Below are 19,505 nucleotides of genomic sequence, written 5' to 3' on the forward strand. Positions count from 1 at the left end.
TACACAGGTTTCATCAGAGGTTACTTTAGGATATTCTTCAGAAATACCTCACGGACTTATTTTTCAGAAACAGACTTACTTCAGACAATCTCCTAAAATTAGTGTAGGAATTAGCCGTAGGGCCCAGATAGCCGTAGCGGTAAACACGCAGCTTTTCAGCAAGGCAAGATCAAGCTGAGGGTCGTGGGTTCGAATCCCACCGGTCGAGGATCTTTTCGGGTTGGAAATTGTCTCGACTTCCCAGGGCATAGAGTATCTTCGTACCTGCCACACGATATACGCATGCAAAAATGGAGCAATTGGGTCTTAAAATTTGAAATGAATTATTGTTGTTGTTTGATAATACGAAAGAGCATGTTCTTGCAACTAATTTATCATTTTTTCCATCTCAAATAACGGCTATAACATATTTAAACTTTGATTTTGAAAATGGTACCAAATATGAACCTTGACACTTTTGATCCTATCTGACATTTCGGAAGGGACACGGAAAACAAAATATACCCAAAATTTGAGTTTGGGCCAAGGAGTGTGACAAAATCTAAAAAAACCATAAAAAAAGTTTTTTGGACTTAAACAAACGAAAAACATTTAAGAATTGAGTAAACATGTGATTTTGGCCTAAACTTAAGCCTTTGGCACTAAAATTGGGACAGGGCTACCTATTGCTAAAAATATCTTTGGATAGATTTGTAGCTGTAAATCCTGAAAGACAATTTCATAGGAAACCCCTAGAAATTCCTGGAGGCATTTCTGTAGAAGTTATCGAATGAACTTTATTAGATGTTCTGACCAGGAGTCTTGGAGAATGTCCCAGTGAAATCTATGGATGAATCACTGGATAAAATCTTGGAGGAATTAGGACTTTCTCGTAAAATTTCTCAAAGATTTTTCGGAGAAATTTTTACGATTTCCGAAATAATCTTTGGAGAAATTCCATTTTTGTGTTACTACTTGTAAAAATCCAGGCTGTATTCTTGAGACATCCTAAGCAAAATTCTTGGAGAAATTCTCTAGGAATATTCGTGAAGAAATTTCTTGGGAAATAATAGCTTAATGTACATCTTTAGAATTACTATACCTGAAATAATTTCTGATGAAATTTCTAGAGAAGATCATGAAAAACACATACAGTAAAGAGCAGTAATGTTGTCATCACTCGAGGAATTCTAAAAAAGTCTTCGATCTTAGAAAAATATCTGATCTGATGGTATAAAGAATCAAACTCATATTTTCTGGCTGCTATTAGATTTTGTTTTCTTGCTTCCTATTTGGTCTCTTTTCGGCCTCTTTCTAATTCCTTTTTGGTCTATTTTTTCAGGCAACAGGTCTTTAATATCCTATTTTTAAGGTATTCAGTCGTCACCAGCCCTTCAGAAACGGCAAGCTTTCTTAGTCTTGTGGGAACGACCTTTGCATTTGAACCTCTTAATTATAGAACTTTCAATTTCCAGCTTGGGAATCCATAGGGTTAATTTTTTTTTTTCTTAGCTTTAATGTACACAAAATATTTGCCAACGTTTGTCCCATCCATGGTTTCGAACGTGAACTCTGGGTAAACTTAGCTTACGAAGCAGACCCAAGACAAATCGGATGATCTGTTCTGAAATTATGTACGGTCAAACGTTTTTCGTTCATTTTTATCTATATCTGTGTTATAGATACTAACTTTCTTCTTTTTATTTTTTCTCAAATTTACAGTGGAAGCCCTGGGCAACAAGATGCCACCATGGATAATTCATGTAAGTAAACTATCGAACTCTGAATCTTCACGAAAACATCCATTCATGTCAAGTACGGTTCTAAAAGATAAAATCAGAAGTCATTAGTAGTCAATGCCAATCCCCATTGATTCTTTCCCCATGTCTTTCTCATGCAGATTTTGTTAGTGTGAATAAAAAAGCACGATTTTCTCATGAAATGATAAATTGAATGAAGGACCATTCGTTGCACTCATCATTGGGTTTGATTAGCGAAAATATACCATGAAATTTTCACTCTGTGTGATCTGCTATAGAAACTCGAACTGTAATATCTATTTTCTCCGTTTATGATTTTTTTACGAATTTGTTTATTATTTGAGGCATAATCACGACGAATCTCGTATTACATCCAAAAGGCCACGCTAGCAAGGAAACTCTAAGGGTTATGGACCATCGATCCAGTTGGCCAATCGCTTTTCCATCCGTGAAGAGAACTTTGAGATACTAAATGAAAAAAAAAATCATCTGTCATAAACCTCAGCACCCACCTTTACGAGAGAGTCCGCCTTCGCATTGCCAAAAATTAGGTAATGTGAGAGGACCCATTTTTTAGTCCTTGTTGAGTATTTAAGTCACTGCGACCAGTTGTTAGATCTGTTGTCTATTGGGAACCCACACAAAGGTAATCTTTTATGATCTTTCCACAAATGCACACAGTGGATCGCTTATTATGTGTGAGAAAGTAAAATTCTTCTTCTTTCTGGCGTTACGTCTCCACTGGGACAAAGCCTGCTTCTCAGATTAGTGTTCTTATAAGCACTTCCACAGTTATTAACTGAGAGCTTTCTTTGCCGATTGACCATTTTTGCATATGTATATCGTGTGGCAAGTACGAAGATACTCTATGCCCTGGGAATCGAGAAAATTTCCTTTACGAAAAGATCCTCGACCAGCGGGATTCGAACCCACGACCCTCAGCATGGTCATGCTGAATAGCTGCGCGTTTACCGCTACGGCTATCTGGGCCCCTAAGTAAAATTCATGATGTGCAAATTTCATCGATCGAAAAGCATCAATAGAACTGAAGCTACCTGAGAAGATGAAAAAGTGTTCTGCGGGCATGTAGATCATCCCTAAAGCGAAATTGATTGCTGCCAGCTCATCAACATATCAGTAACCGTGCAAAGGTAAAGACGTGGAAGGTAAAGACACCGAAGCTAGTGAATCCATTGGTACGGGATCCATAAGTTCCCAATTATAAAAATCGATATTCATGTATGTTTTGTTAGAAATACGGGTAATAGTTATACATCGAAGTTGATCTGGAATGCCGTGAGTAGCTTGTTCCATGGGCAGATCGTATTCGACAGAGGAACTTTCATGCGTGGAGGGTTATAATAGAGAAGACTTATGTCAGATGCAATGTTGTGGAGATTAGCTCTCATAAATTTTGACTAAAAGTTCAGTTTGAACATTTCTTCAATGTTTTCGATAACGAGTGTGTTGCGCACTTCATACTCAATAAGTATTCCTAGGTAGCTCCCACAATCGATTCTGTAGTGTTAAAACTGCTGCCAAAACCTCTAGGCTCGCATTGTGTATCGATTGCATATATCCTAACCGTCGTTCTATGCCTACAGTATGGCCCATAAAAAATGTGAAAATTGTTTGAACGTGAATATAGCATCTACAAGCGTTATTTTCATTGTTTTTGTGAGTGAATGTAATTTATGATTACTGTAGTATATTCTGACATAACTTCGCTATCCAGGTCGATTTTTGTCATGATCACTATAAAATATTTTGCCATGGTCATAGTTTTGAGGGCATTTGCGTCTTATAAGTTCGATATGCCTTTATTTTTTGTTGAAGTTTAATAAAAAAAATAAATACGGAGGCCTATAACAATTTTTAGAGGATGAATTTTGTTCCTTCGTTTAGAGACAACTTATATCAATACTAGCTCATAGGTTTTGAGCAAAGCAGAGCCGCTTATCACACTTATACTGCCGTGAATCGCAAGTCAGTCCCATCTGTAAAAAGTAGGCATTGAGAAAATGGGCTGTGAAGTTTCTGAACTCGTTTTCCATACGAATATTCAATAATTTCTATAAAATTGGAACATGTTCAAATCTCAATGAAACTTTCACAATTTTCTTATCACTACGATATCTTTCCGAGAAAAATAAAAAGATGAGGGTGTCTACTACCTGGAAAAACCTGGAAAACCTGGAATTCTCAGGGAATTTTATTTAACCTGGAAAAAACCTGGAATTCTCAGGGAATTTTGGCTACACTCAGGGAAATAATTTTGAAACAGTAATTCATGGTTGAATACGTCCACGATTGACTATTTCGAAACTATTTTTGCTTTTTTAGTGGTCCCGGCAAACTTCGTCTTGCCAACAAGTAGGCTGTTGAAAAACGCTTTTGATCCCATACAAAATGACAGTTCCGTTCACGCTCGTTTTTTCGACTTTCCCGATGAATATCCTATGGTTTTTATACACACAAACACGTCGGAACCCTTGGTTATGCGACCTTGCCGCGATGGGAGGGCATAATCCATTAGCCCATATGATGGAAACCAAAGGCGTAACCTGTAGTGGTGGTATCACATTTTGGCATTTTTGCTTAAAGCCGCGTCATAATTCATATGGCATAGACGCAATAATATCTCGGATGTGATCCAACGGACATTCTGCGTCATTGATAGAATTGATGCCCATTTCAAATAATTAATCTATTCGAAGTGGACATTAATACTATTGGTGACGTTCAGTTTGCCTTTTGCTAACCAGAATGATCCGTAGCCACTCTTACTATTAGCTAGCTAGATACATCGTTATCATATACGACGTAGGGAATACTTAGGAACTCTTAGAAAAATGACTAGTAGATTCACTGAGTAGAAATAAGTGGCGACAATCTTATTTTAATATGGTTTTTACATTGCCATAATAAGAAATACCTCTTTTGTAACAGCGGTATAAATAATCTAATTCCAGCTTCATTTTCGCAAAATTTACAAGTAGAAAGTAGGCGTTGTGAAGCATTGCATTTGCCACCGAAAAGTGAAGCTTGTAGGAGACTGTAATAGAAGCCTAAGGTAACTTTACTCGTCAATATTCACTATAAAAATGACTATGGAAAGTAAGACGCTGAGATCGATCATTAGGGTACACTTGCTAGTTTTGAAAAATTGTTGAACAGACAAGGAAAGCGACTTTGTTCTTTAAGGATATATGAACGTAATGACCAATAAATACTTTTAACAACAAAAATGAAATTCACTAGAACTACTACTGAACAGCCTAATTTTGTCAAGACTTGACGGCACTTGACATTTAAGACTCTAATCTTACGTAAAAGACAGGAGTAATCAGAATAGCACTTGAATGACAAATTATTCAAAATCATTTCGACTAGACAGTATTAGTACACCACTACTTTTTAAAACAAATTCTACACTATTATTTCAAACAAATTCTAATGGAGCTGCTGATTTTCACAATGCTTCCTTTTCTCAGAAGCAAGGGAATATGGGTACTTTTCAAAAACTACCACGTCACAATACTAATAAAAAACAGTGTTCAAGTGGGCGCCATTGCCTAGTCCGTCTGAGTATTGGTCCTGGTAGAGGGGAAACTTGGCAAAAGCCAGACCGAGGGTTCAGCCTTGACAAGTTAAGCTGTCAGGCAGCTCCAACTGAATACCATACAAAAAAAAAAAAAAAAAAAAAAAAAAAAAACAAACACGTCGGAACCCTTAACGAACAAAACTGAGAAAAAATCATTCAAATCCGTTTACCCGTTCGGAAGCCATTTCGTGACATACAAACACCACTCCATTTTTATTTATATAGAAGAATAAAAAATTCGGCTGCGTCGCTCAAAAATGCTACTTGTACTATTCACTTTATTAATAAACGTTTTCCGTGAAATGCTTTCAAATAATCCACCATATATTTATCATAAAGTACTAAAATCATCGATTATCCGTAGTCCCGAAAGAAAATGTCTGATTATTGCAGGTTATGAATCTGCATGATTAAAATTTTCAAAGGTAGCAGTAATATTACACAGCTTAACAAAGTAACATTTTTGCGTGTCTCAAAGATCAAATCATGTGCCTAGTAAATTTGGGGTTGGTGAATTTGAAGCTAATTTCGAAAATGTTCCAGCACATTACAATTTTGAGCTACGGGTCCTCAAAGTTTTATAAAATGCTGGTTTTTTAATGTTGGAAGTTTAACTATGATTGGTATATAGTGATCTAACCCACCAATAATCATCAGAATAGGATTCAATTTAGTTGGAATGCACGAATAAATGTTGAATAAATTGATTTTTTCAACATGCCGCCATCGTCACACAAAATTATTCGTTCCTATTATATGGCCAGATACCATACTTTTCTAATGCATCACCAAATAACTTTTGAGCTTTGAAAGTATTATGAAATTTATTGAAAAGTATTCTCTTACACATTAACTTTGAATATTTTAGTTAACTAAGCTAATGAATCTTCATATAAGCTGGTTCTTGCATATGTAAGTTGATTTGATTGTAGTCGTTAAACAATGCATTTTAACACCCAATATCTCAAAAACTAAAAAATATTTTTGAAAACAGCCATGGTTTCAGTAATTCTAATTTAAGTAAGTAGCATGATGATGATGATTATTTTTATTATTATTATTTATTTGCGACACTACAACATTATTTTGGCATTCGGGTCGATTTTTTTTTTTGGTGAAAATGTGCCGCAGTGTAAATGATTAATGTAAAAGATTAACGCATACTCTAGTGAAATGAATAATTTTTAATGGAACTTCTGAAAAGACATTTTCTTCAGACCAGACTTGCTGTTTAGAGCCCGCTCTCAGAATATTTTTTAAGCATTCCTGTATCCATAGAAATTCTAATGAAATACAATAAAAAAATACATTTTATGTCCTTTGCAGAGCTGGTAGCATGTCTGTTTTAAGGTACTTGGTTTCTATTTTAATGCCGGGGCTACCCCATTTGGCATAAAGTCATTTGGCATAAAGCCATTTGGCATAAAGTCGTTTGGCATAAAGGTCATTTCGCATAATGGTCATTTGGCATAATGGACGTTTGGCATAAAAGAAAACAAATTATAAATTTAAATAGTGCTACTTAAAAGATGATCTGGTGATCAAAAGAAGGGAAAATCGTCGATGAAAATGTTAGTAGTCATAACGCCAACGTAGGAAAGAAGGCAAAATTGTCAATGAAAATGTTAGTAGTTACAATGCAAACCACTAGTTTAACAACGTAATGAGAAAGAGCAGCCTATGACCAAAAGAAGGAAAAATCATATATGAGAATGTAAACAATGGTAACGCCAAAAACATAGCAACTCAGTTTTCAATGATTATGCCAAATATCTATTATGCCAAATGACTATTATGCCAAACGACCGTTATGCCAAACGGCTTTATGCCAAATGACTTTATGCCAAATGGCGTTCCCCCTTCAATGCCAGTCTTGAAAAAGTTTTTATTTTTGAAGGAAGAGCTCTAAAGTATCTGTTTTGAACAAAAGGGTCTCCAAAGTCACTATATTCATTATATTGCTTGCAGTTAATCCTGATGCAAAATTATACACAGTAACATTCAGATACTATAATGCGACTACTCAACAGGCTCATCTAGATTTTTTTCTCAGATCCCTCGAAGAAAAGCTTCAAGAAATATCCCAGTAATTCCAAGTGATTTGATCTGGAATACTGTCAAAGATGTCATCTAGAATTTTTTCTCTCTACCAATTATCCCAGAAATTCATCCAGCGACTTTTCGAAGGCTGCTTTGAGGAATTTCTCCAGATTGTGCTGCCGTAATTTCTTCATTTATTTCTTTGGTTTATTTTTTCGAAAACTATCCCAAACTATGCACTAATTCTTCAATCGATTCCTCCAGTTGTTGCTCTAAACAATTTTCCAAAGATTCATACACAGAAATTTCTTCAAGAAAAACCACAAAGATTTATTCCATAGTTTTGAAGAAATTCGCCTAGAAATTTTACCAAGGAACCCCACAAGAATTCCTACGCTTTTACATGTGAATTCCTTTAGAGTTCATGGTTACTTTCAGGAATTGCTCCAACAGTTTCTCGAGGGGTTATTCGAGGGAATCTATTAGGAAGGAAGGATTTCCCAATAAACTGTATCGTCGATTCATCATAATGCTCCTAAAGTTTTTTTTTTCTATGAATTTCTTCAGCATTTTATCCAAACGTTTTCCAATGAATTTCTCGAATAAAAAACACTTGGAATTTTCTAAAGTTTATTTAAGGTACCAAACCAGTTACCACCACTGAAAATTTTCCAGTAATTACTGCGATCATTCTTACACAAACTTCTTTGGGAATTCCTTCCGAAGTTATTCAAGGAATATGAATTCAGAAAATCCTACGAGATAAGCTATTCGACTGATTTTTGTTTTCAATACCGTCGTTGGGGGTGACAATGGGTCAAAAAGGGATATGTAAGATTTATTTATTGAATAACTATCGCAATTTAACTCCAATAAACTTCAAATTTGGTGTGTATGTACTTTGATGGTACATTAACAACTGTTCAAAAAATTAAATAAAAATATTTATTCACAGCGGCACCAAAAGTGAATGAAAAATGACCCAATCTCACCCCATAGAGGGGGTGACATTGGGCACTGTAATTAAAATAACTTGTTTTTGAAAAAAATGATTTCGAAACCATCCACAGCTGAAAAATATTGATGAAATACGATGCAAACAAGACGAAAAGATATCTAAGATGTTTCACAAGTATGATAAACCCACTTAAAAGAACGATTATACCAAAAAATTGAAGAACTATGAGAATAACTACGTAAACCCAACATTTATCGTTAAGTTTACATAAATTTTCTTGTTTTTTCCATCATTTTTTTTTTCAAAGTCTCATCCCCATTGCCATAAAGCCTATTCAGGTGTACTAAAACAGTGATTATTTTAAACCTTCGCAAATAGTTAAATTTCGGTGCGACATTCCATGATCAATACGTTTTAGCAGATGTTGACGTCATAATCCCCGGCATTTCAGCGATCCAACTCATTTGTACTTCCGTGAGATGTTTCTATAATATGAAAACACTAATGAAATATTGAATTTGAAATTGAATTGAAGAAAAAATTCATTTACTAAAATTTTACGATGTTGCTGCGCATGAAACACAGTTGCTGGTTTGAGAAGTTGGCAGGATGCGTTGAACTGTTATTCAATGCACGGAATACTCAAGTAGACTTGTTTGATGTTTCAGAGATGCTGTATTTAGAAAGAATAAACAAATCTTAATGAAAAAAGAGAACACCCGACACCGTAAAATGTCAAAAAAGTGGACTTGTGATTTCATTTACTATCCTTCTTGCTTGACCCAATCTCACCCCCATTTTCAATGTTTTAGACACCGTAACGTGGAAAAATCAGATAGATTCCGGAAAATACATGTGAAGTGTAATGAAAAGACTTTCAACCTTCTACTAATATAACGATAGAGGTTAAAGTACATGCGTGATACTTTGCACAGGATGTTGTAAATTTTATCTAGTTTCAACATACAAGTTCATCGATATACACACTTAAACAGAGGCTATGAGTTCGGTAAACAAAATTATCGAAACTAATCGGTAATTCACCAAAACACCGATGATTCGGTAAATATAAGGGTTTTGACAGCGCGCCTTTTTAAAAATTACTGAAGTTCGGTAAACTGAGATAAATCTGTCAACAAATTTACCGAAACATCTGTGATTTCTCAGCATTACCGAAAACTGTAAAGTATTCTGCTGAAACTTCGGTAATCGATATGACAGATTTCCGAAATCGGTAATGTCGTAATTTGAAGACGTCAAACCGTGACGTGTGATTTTTTTCATCGTTGCGAAAAAGTTCTTGGAGCGGCTTAGTCATTTCAATCATTTTGTAGGCTAATAAGTACGAAGAAGGTAACTAAAGTACAGTTTGGATGTTTTCTGTGTAATGATAAACTAAATTATTTGCAGGCCGGCCATCAACAAGTGCTGTTTTGAATTATGTTTCCCCGGTCACACGGACGATATCGCTTTTGATCGATGCACCTGAAATAAGTTCCATATGCGTATGAACTTTATTGTTGTATCCAACAAGTTAACAATATTATGTTTTATCTGTTCCATATGATCTGAATGAATAAAATAGTTTCATTGATTATGATTTGCTTTTCGCTCTATGAAAAATTTGGTTTCCGAGAAAAAAAAAACCCGGGGGTCTGTGGTTACAGTTTTTCGGTAAACGATTACCGAAGGATCGGTTAGTTTGACAGCTGCGCTCCAAAATGCAAATCACCGAACGGTCGGTAGTATGTTGGATTACCGAACGGATTACCGACTGTTCAGCTGTTGAGATTTCGGTAAATGGATTACCGAATTCGGTAATCTGATCTAAGTGTGTAGTAAACAAAAACTACTATTTCTAAAAATGTATATTGTGATGAATTACGTGTAATTATATGTTCCCTAACATATGAATTACAAATTTTAATAATATCAGCGTTATTGGCTGAAATATTTCATATATCATATTTTTCCGTTTTGACCCAATCTCACCCCCTAGACCCATTGTCACCCCCATCCACGGTATCTCAACAGTTGATCTAGCAAATCTTCTAAAACTTCCTCAAGTGTCTAGAAGTTCATTCAGGGATCCTTGTTCATCAAGAGTTATGTACTTAAAACCTTACAAATCAGTGTTTACTTTAGGTTTTCTTCTAAAATATTACTCGTCCAGATATTCCGAAAAAAATCAATAAATTTCTCTGGAGATATACTTTTAAACATGCCTGAAAATAATGTTCGAAGGCTTACTTGGGAAATATCTCAAAAAAATACTGGAGTAATTCCGAAAGAAATCCTAGAATGAATCTCTAGGGTACATCCAGATAGTGTGCATAGAGAAATTTTAAGTTGAAATGTTAAGGATTTCCTGAAAACAATGTTGTAGGGAATTCTCAGAAAGACCCACAGGCAGGGATGAGAAATGTACTGTAGTAAACATTTACCACCACGACATTCACATTTTTCTACACGACCATCAAAATCCAAAGCAATCTATGACCGTTCAAAACAAAAAAATGTCACGGCTCTTCAAAAATGTAATCTTCTTCTTCGCAACGTTTTTTCAAACCCGAATGCGAAATGACTCGAGCACAGTGGTGACGCGATTTTTCCGGTTTTCGGGGTTTTGCATTTTTGCTCGATAAAGGCAGCATGAAATTGAACTTGTTTATATGTATCACAACGGAATGATTGTGCTCTTGCTGTTAGAGCTAATAGATTTCAATTAGTTGAAAACACAAGCGAAATATTAGCGATTGAATTATTTAACATTTTTTTTTCAATCATTCACCTCGAGATGGCTGCCCAAAACGGTCATAGTGGAGAGACAAAAACAGTCAAGCAGTGTGTGAACCGTTGGCAGCGCAACACTTGATGGTATTGATGCTGCTGATGCTTTATGGTTTGGTTGACTGACAGAATCGATGAACTGTGGCAAATTGTGATCACAGTTCTCAAGCCTGCCCACAGGTGCTTTCTGGAGAAGATACTGTTTTTTAGATGTTCTAAACGGGTATTTTTGAGAGTGTCCAAAAGGAAGCGATGGAAAAATCATTGCATAAAAGTCTGCAGGACTTAAGACTTTGCTGAAGATATTTTGGATAATTTCTAATGAAATCTCTGAGGTGTTTTCTGTGGTTCTCCTTCGAAAAATCCATGTTAGGTTAGAATAGGTTTCCAAAATGAAGTTGTAGGGGGAATTCCTTGGGAAATACTCACTAAAGAAATCTTTTTTTTTTTTTTGATCAAGTGTTTTGAGACCTACTGTTAGAAATGAATTCAAATTCATTCAAAATTAATAATTCGATAATCATTAGTATTTAAGAGTTTTTCTTGAGCCTGGAATTATTTCTTAAGACCTGGAAAAACCTAGAAATATCAGGGAATTTCATTTCAGTAAACGAGTAGACACCCTGATGATCAAAAGATGGTTCATTTTTGGGTCACACGGTGCGAAAGAGCCGTGTTTAAGTCTCCAATAACCTAGATATGAACCAATTCTATCATTCGATATGGGCGAATGCTGAAGACAAGGCATGTGAGGAATTTCACGCCATCGTTGATGTTTCAGAAGCTTTCATCAAAAAGATATCGATCTCGACGACCGCATGATAAAGTTTGAAGGTATGCTTCCAATTCCTCTCTAGTAAGGTGACAGTAACAGATAAAAATCAATTCAAAGCGAAAAACCGAGTCCAAATAGATTAAACAATACAAATTATGAATAACATTTATGTTTCGTTCACATTTTCTATAACTATTTTCTAAAACTACCATAAAACATGATATGACGATTTTTGCATTTTTTATGGGCTGTGTACTGTGCATAGAACATGCGCTATGTAAACCCTATTGATCGCGGAACAATCATGCGTAGAACGACAGCTGAGGCGATATTGAATTGGCTGCAACTTAATATGATAGCTGTTTTATTAAGTTTTGTTAAGTCTGTTTATGAGTTTTGATACATAGAATGTTTCAAATGTTGGTCCAAATTTCATATTATTTTAAAAGGAATCGTATTTACAAGAAATATCTTTGGTCATCAATGGAACCCCTTGCGATCCAAGCATGCTCGTTCCTTCTCAACAAGCAAACTAAGATTGTCATAAATCTCCTCACACGATTCCCTTTCATCTCGCGCTGTGTTTTGAAATCCATCAAAGCCTGTCATAACGGCCAAAAGTTAAAAAAGCATTTTCAAACTCCACGCGCACGCGCCCATCAATGGCCCTTTAAGTAAACGACACCGAAAACGCATTTTCTTCAAACGTAACGATTTTCGTGACAGCTTTCCGTGGTATCCAAAGTGTTTTCTTACGTTGCATCACTTTGCGTAGAATTATACTTAGACCAAGGCGCATGAATGGATTTTATCGGTTCACCACTCTATAAATCCCGCTAAATTCGCGAAATCATTTCAACCTCTCCCTTCTTGCAGATACCATGGGCTTTCGGTCGCCGTCGATGAACGCCCTGGCCGGACAGTCCAGTCCTTGCCAGGGCCGCTCCCTGCGGGAATACGAGGAGCAGATGTCCGCCCTGCGGAAGGAGAACTTCAACCTCAAGCTGCGGATATACTTCCTGGAGGAGAATGCCGGCATCGGAGGGAACACGAGCGGAGGTGGTCCGGGTGGTAACGGTGCCGGGCTCGGTCACGGATCGCCTACGGATGGCACGGTTGCGCCGGAGAGTCTGTTCAAGCAGAACATCGATTTGAAGGTAGGTGTCTCTATATTTGGGAAGGGGAAGATGATGTGCGTTCTTGAGATGCAGAATTATTGGTGCGTGCATTCATTTTTCATGCTCCGTTGAACGCCCTGGTGAATGGGTGTGACAGTATCAGAGCTGGTAGCATGTTTCTTTTTGAAGACATGATCATATAATGCAAGACTCTGACAAACTTGTAACGATCTCTATTTTCCATAGGCTCCAAAGAAATCTTCTGAGAATATTGCACTTCTATTCCGCAGGTTCTTCAGGAATTTCTTCATAGATTCCTCGAGTAAAAGTTGCATGAATTCTTCAAGAGATTTCTTCTGAAATAAATTGAAATACTCCTCTAGAGATCCCTCCGAAAATACCTGTAAAGATTCATCCATTACTTCTCCCACAAATTGTTCCAGCGAGTATTCAAAGCTGCTTAGCGGAATTTCCGAATAACATTCACACTACAGTCGACTCTCCAAATCTCGATGTTCTCTATCTCGATATCTCTCTCTATGTCGATGACTGCTTCGGTCCCTTCATTCTGCATACAATTTCCCTTTCCATATATCGATATCCTCCTTATCTCGATATCTCCCTATCTCGATGTTGTTTTCATTCCCGTTTTTCTCTCCATATGTCGATATGCCCATTATCAAAGCAGACTAGACCAGTTTTTCGTGATTAAAAATAATTTAGAACTACGAAATGACTTCTGTTTCTTTATTATTTTTGGAATTTTCCTGGCAACGGAACGGTTTTCAATCTAGTATTCATCAAAACTATGTTCTTTGTCTCGATCTCTCCCTATCTCGATGGTCCCTTCGATATCGAGATGTGGAGAGTCGACTGTATCTTCTTGTTTTAGTAAATTTCATACTAGGTTTGTATGAGCCATACAATAATAATTTTACTTTGTCATTGCTTGTTGTAAAGCTCAACGGCACTTATTAGTTCTGGTTTTAAAAATGATCTTCATAATAATTCTAGGATAAGACCAAAACCGTAACATATTGAAACCTATTCGATCTGGAAACTGGTTTTATATTGGTTGTCGAGCATCCCACTGGACTGCTGTATGCATAATTTTAAAACGTTTTGCAGATATCAACATATAAAACCAAGAGCATGGAGACATTATTGTAGATTTTTTGATGAAGTATTATTGATAAAAATTTTATAGAAATTCCGAGAGATTTCCGGGCAGCTATTTCTGTAATTCCTAAGTAATTTATAGAAAAAATATTGATTAAATTCTTGATGAAAAAGATTACGATATGATATTTTGGATAAAACCAATGGAGGAATTAAGAGATGATTTCCTGGAGGACTCAGGACTTCCACGAGGAATTCCTGAAAGAATCTTTGGAGGATTTGCTTTTTTTCTTTTTCTATCTTTATTAACGAGATTTTTAGCCCTGGGCTAGTTCATCTCGGGACCAACGGCTTTACTTCCCTTCCGAAGGAAGTCGTCACTGAATTTTATAGTGACTATCTCGGGGATGGGATTCGATCCCAGGTCCTCGGCGTGAGAGGCGTGTGTTCTAACCACTACACCAGGTCCGTCCCCCTAAGGAGGATTTGCTGAGAAATTCCTGATGCAATCTCTAGAGTAATTTCTGTGATGATCCCATAAGAAACAACTGAAAAAATCATCGGAGAAATATCTGAAGGAAACTTTGGACTAATATCTGATGAAATTCCCGAAGAAAATCATGAAAAATACGTAAAACATTACGAGCAGGTACTCTTGTAGTAATTTTACGAGAAATTCACAAAAACTGTTGGAAACACCATTAGAGTCTTCGGATTACTCGAAAAGCCTCTTGAAAACTCTTACCTCTGGTTTTTACATGGTTTCTTGGTTCTTATTTGGTCTCTTTTAGGATCCTGTCTGGTCTCTTTTAACACTCTTTTTAGGCGTGAGGTCTCTAACCCTCTAATACCCAACCCCTTTAGACGGGATACACTTTGGAATTTTGTGTGTTTTTTCGTAGCTCGCAAATCAAAATGATTTTATTTTTGGCTTATACCTTGACTCATAACACGCATATAAGAAAATTTTTTATAACTTTTGAAACTTTTTTGTATTTTTAGAAATTGTTTGAAAAATTGCATTCTCATATAACCTACAAATGCCTGGGTTCATTTAATGTGTAATATAAAAAATCGTACCTTTTATATTTTTCTACGATTAACCTATTACAAATGAAAAGCCTGGTGGTATTAAAATCATTTCAAACCTGTTTTTCCGTTAGTTACACGGAAAATAAAATACGCCCGAAAAAAAAAAAAAAATTTAATATTTTAAAAAATACCGTAACAATTTAAATTTTTATTATTGCCAAAAATCAACAACTAGAAAAGACTTCAAGAAAAAATGAAAAAAGCTAGGGATGTTCAAAAATAAAAATTATAAAAATCAAAAACCAAAATTTTAAAATTTACGAATAAAAATAAATAAATGCCCAAAGCGTGTTTAGAACGATTTTAGATAACAAAAAATAATACTTAAATCGAAAATAAAAATTTGGGTATTAGAGGGCTAAAGTTCCTAGTCGCTACCAGTCTCCAAAATGTACTCCACAAACTTATTGACCATTTCAACGCTACTACATCCAGTCATTTTCACAGAGACTATTTTAATTTTTTTTTTCCATAGATTATATGAGATTTTGCCTCCAAACATGTTTCCACCAATTTTTCTAGTTATTACTGTACAAGATTTTTCAAAAAATCACACAGGAGTTCTTTTCACAACATTTAGTAGTAGTTCCACAATTTTTGAAGAAATTGGGGTTTTTCTAGTTATTCTTCTAGCCTAGAAGTTGGGAGTAGTGTCAGATCTGTTGAATCTGTTGCTTGCTCCTTTGTGGGCGAGCGACGGAATGCAGATCAATTGTGTCCGGTTCTCGTTGCACGGAAGAAAAACAAACAAAGTGCGGAAGAAAAAACAAGACGCGTCAGTAGTGTCAGATCTGTTGAATCTGTTGCTTGCTCCTTCGTGGGCGAGTGACGGAATCCAGATCAATTGTGTCCGGTTCTCATCGCTTCTGCGCGTCAACGAAATCAGGATCGTGTCCGGTTCGCGTAGTAGTCACACTATCGGTATCGGTCAGCCGTGCTTACGTATTCATATCAAATTATATCTTTATCGTTTACCAAAACGAATCCTATCCTATTTCCAAACTCCCAGTGTTTTCTTGTGGAAGTGCAGAGGACTCCTCGGCTTCCAGAAAGCAAGTAACACGTCAACATTTCCCTCCCATCTCCAAATAGACCAGCATTCGGACGCATCCGGTGCCGGTATTGTTTGTTATAATAATGAGAGCACCAGTACTTACACATTGAAGATGCTTCTGCTCCTGAGTAGAACCTGTTGGTTCCCTGTGTAAGTACAGCTGTTCTAGCAATAACGGAGTAGCAACTGCGGGCTCATGTTCACTCTTCTAGCCTAGAAGTTCTAGGTAATTGATCGAAATCCTCCACTGAAAGTAGGTAGGATGACTTGTTGTAGTTCCGACCGGATAGTTCTCTTTGTCATTGGATCAATAGTTCTCTTTGTCATTGGTTCAATTTGGGTTCCAAATTTCCATCAATACATTTGGTGTATGAGCGCATCTCACTGCCAAATTTCAGAATTGTTGGCCTTGTACTACGAAAAGAACAAAACAGTACTTGTAGAAGTTCGTCAGAAATTACTTTAGAACTGACACAAGTTTCATCAGAGGTTACTTAGGATTCTCTTTAGAAATATATCGGCTTTTCCCTGGAGACATCTATGAAAAAATGCCTGCAGATATTCTATAAAGGTTTCGGAAATTTATTAATTTATTTTACTTATTTTTGGACATGTTCCTAAAGAAATCATGGGAATCATATCTTTGAAGGAATTATCAGTTGCAATCCTGAATTCCGAATCAAAATTTGTTAGAAAATCTAAGAAATCATCAGAAACATCTCTGGATAAATTGTTGAAGATGTTCTTAATGAAAATCTTGGACGAAATTCCAGAAAAATATATGGTAAATTCAGTGGATAAACTTTTGATGAAAAAAAAATCGAAAAAAAACTGAGAGAATTTTTGCAGCAATTAGTGATGAAATCTTTGAGGTGATTTCTGTGTTTGCCCTTAGAAAAATGTCAGGTTGAATTCATGAAGGTAACTAAAACGGAGGTTTCGGAGAAAGTCCTATTTTCAAGACGCTCAGTCGCTACCAGCCCTGCAATATGAATAAATTATAAGAACGCAATCAGATCTGAGGGAAGGTTGGTTTTCGGAAGCCATAATTGCTTAAAGACTCGTACAGTCATCTCTCCATGAGTCGATTATTTGTTAATACGGAATATCGAGTTATAGAGTGTTGACTGTAGTAATCTTTTTCCTTGATATTGCTAGGACAGCAACAGAGGTGGATTGCATTTATTTGATCATCATTCTGAAGAATTTCAACTCGGCTCCTTCTTTGTGCAAATACCAGTACATTTTCTTCCACTCTCCTTGCTTCTTGTGAGGTCCGTTTGGGTTGCTGTGGAAAGAATTGAAGATACACAGTTTATACATTACACTTGGTGCTCCACATATCTACTTATAAAGCATAACAGTCCCTCCCATATGTATGTTCGAAGCCACAGCTTTTTTACTCCCAATGGTTGATAGTAAACCACCGTAATAAGCCACTAGTGCGACTATAGGAGACCATCAACTAAGCTTACGCCCACCCTACTTTCACATTACTTCTGAAATATACTTACGCTTCACCACACTCTGAGTACCACCAAGCTCCTTGCTCACTTTCAGCACAATTCTCGTCGTCTCCATCATTCTTACTATCCCGCGTAGTAAATATTCGACCCTCGTTGCTCCTCATTCCGTTTCCTATAGTTCCTTGGTAAACCCCAAGTCTTTTCAGTTCATACCTCTCCGACTCACTTCCAATTTCAAAATCTTTGTAACTGGCGTAGCCATAATTACCATCGTAGTCTTCAATTTCTACCATCAAGGTCACACTTTTATCCTTGGTCAACCTGTGCAACCTTTCCAATCCGATCCAGAACTCGCCATCCAACCTCCCGAAACCGTCCCTATACTCTTTCCAGTTTCGGTAGAAATTTACTGATCCATCGAAACGATGTTGGATAACGAGCCATCCGCCGTCATATTTTTCCTGCTCGCAAAATCCTACAAAAGGTTTCTCGTTGGCAATGGGTTGCAGTCGGTATTTCCCCGATATTTTGGAAGGTTCCTTCGAACACGACGTGAATAAATTGTTCGAATGTGTTTCCCTCTGGTATCGCTCCAACTCGTACAACTTTTCCTCGAGAAATTCCAGTTTGCCCATCAACAGCTCAAAACCGAAAAGGCACGAACCTGAAACTCCGTTTATAAAGAATTCAGAATCTGCCGGTTGACCCGCACAGCAGAACACCAACGCAGAGGCTACCAGTACCAATTTGGCAGCCATTCTTTCGAAACCGACGAAACCTACTTCAAAGACAATTCAATCATGAACAACTGTAGCATACAACCAGACGTCACTGTGGTTTTATACTTCAAGATTTGCAGCATAAATTATCTGTAAATCGTTGTGCGTTCAATGCGGTGAACCATACAGCCGGGTATGCTCTAGAAGTGCGAATTTCACGTTCATTGATAACGCTCAATGGCCGACTAACTGGGAAACAACACAGTGGTTAGTTTGCGGTCAGAGGAATACCCAGAAATGATGGGATAATAAGACTAGTGAAATTTGTTCCAGTCTCTCAAAATACTTCGACTGCTCAGAGATTACATTGAAAATGTTTACAAATTCTATCTTAGGACTTCCTCTAGATATTTTTCCATTAATCTTTCAAGCGAATTCTCCAATTGTTACTCTAGGAGATCTTCTAAAGATTTTTACTGATTTTTTTCCAATAAAAATCGCAAAAGGTTAATGCTGATGGTTTCGAAAGAAATTGTACCGACGTTTTTTGTTTCAAGAAACCCGACAGATTTTTTTTTTCAAAAAATATCTCAAACTCGACCTTGTGTTTCATAGAGTTCTTCTAGATTTTTTTTCCAGAAATTTCGCTAGAATTTCATTGAATAATTACAACGGCAGTTCTTCCAAAAATTTCTCAAAAAAATCCAAGGAACTCTTATCACTGTGCAGCACTTTACCAGAAATTCCTACACTTTTTTTGCTTTTTTCATTTTTTTTTCTTTTTAAGAGACTTTGCCCTGACGGGGCATTCGTCTCTGTCTTTTTTCAATCATCTAAGTAATTTAACTAGAAACTCTCTTAAAAAAATCCTTAAGGGTCTATGAGTTCTTCTAGTATTTGTTATTCATCGAGGGTGACTTAAAAACTTACACACAGGCTAAATAGCCCGTCATTCGTTTTGGCAACAATGATGACTTTTCAGCTTGCATTTCAAAGTGAAAAAACTCAGTCTTGATAGTTTATATTGACTT

At 36.5% G+C, this 19,505-nt stretch overlaps 2 protein-coding genes across 10 annotated transcripts in view; one reads left to right on the forward strand and one right to left on the reverse strand.

Annotated features, from left to right (window-relative positions):
* The window catches only part of LOC5570142 (centrosomin), a 150,019-nt gene that overhangs the window by 100,114 nt on the left and 30,400 nt on the right, over positions 1-19,505 (forward strand). For all 9 annotated transcript variants that reach the window (XM_021850616.1, XM_021850622.1, XM_021850617.1 and 6 more), the window contains 2 exons: positions 1,702-1,742; positions 12,783-13,063. In XM_021850616.1, coding sequence (XP_021706308.1) covers positions 1,702-1,742; positions 12,783-13,063 — 322 coding nt within the window. The remainder of the gene's footprint in view (positions 1-1,701; positions 1,743-12,782; positions 13,064-19,505) is intronic.
* On the reverse strand, positions 17,445-19,255 carry LOC5570143 (angiopoietin-related protein 1). The gene is made up of 2 exons (XM_001653075.2): positions 17,804-19,255; positions 17,445-17,577 (listed from the first exon to the last, which is right to left on the reverse strand). The coding sequence occupies exons 1-2, from the start codon at positions 18,511-18,513 to the stop codon at positions 17,472-17,474; spliced, it is 816 nt and encodes a 271-aa protein (XP_001653125.1). The 5' UTR covers positions 18,514-19,255; the 3' UTR covers positions 17,445-17,471.

The sequence above is a fragment of the Aedes aegypti genome, chromosome 3 (assembly GCF_002204515.2).
Source record: "Aedes aegypti strain LVP_AGWG chromosome 3, AaegL5.0 Primary Assembly, whole genome shotgun sequence".
Taxonomy (NCBI): domain Eukaryota; kingdom Metazoa; phylum Arthropoda; class Insecta; order Diptera; family Culicidae; genus Aedes; species Aedes aegypti.

Coding starts and splice junctions, on each gene's coding strand:
- LOC5570143 (XM_001653075.2), bottom strand. CDS start 18,513: ATGGCTGCCAAATTGGTACTGGTAGCCTCTGCGTTGGTGTTCTGCTGT. Junction 17,578..17,803: donor TACTCAGAGTGTGGTGAAGC/GTAAGTATATTT, acceptor TTCTTTCCACAG/CAACCCAAACGGACCTCACA.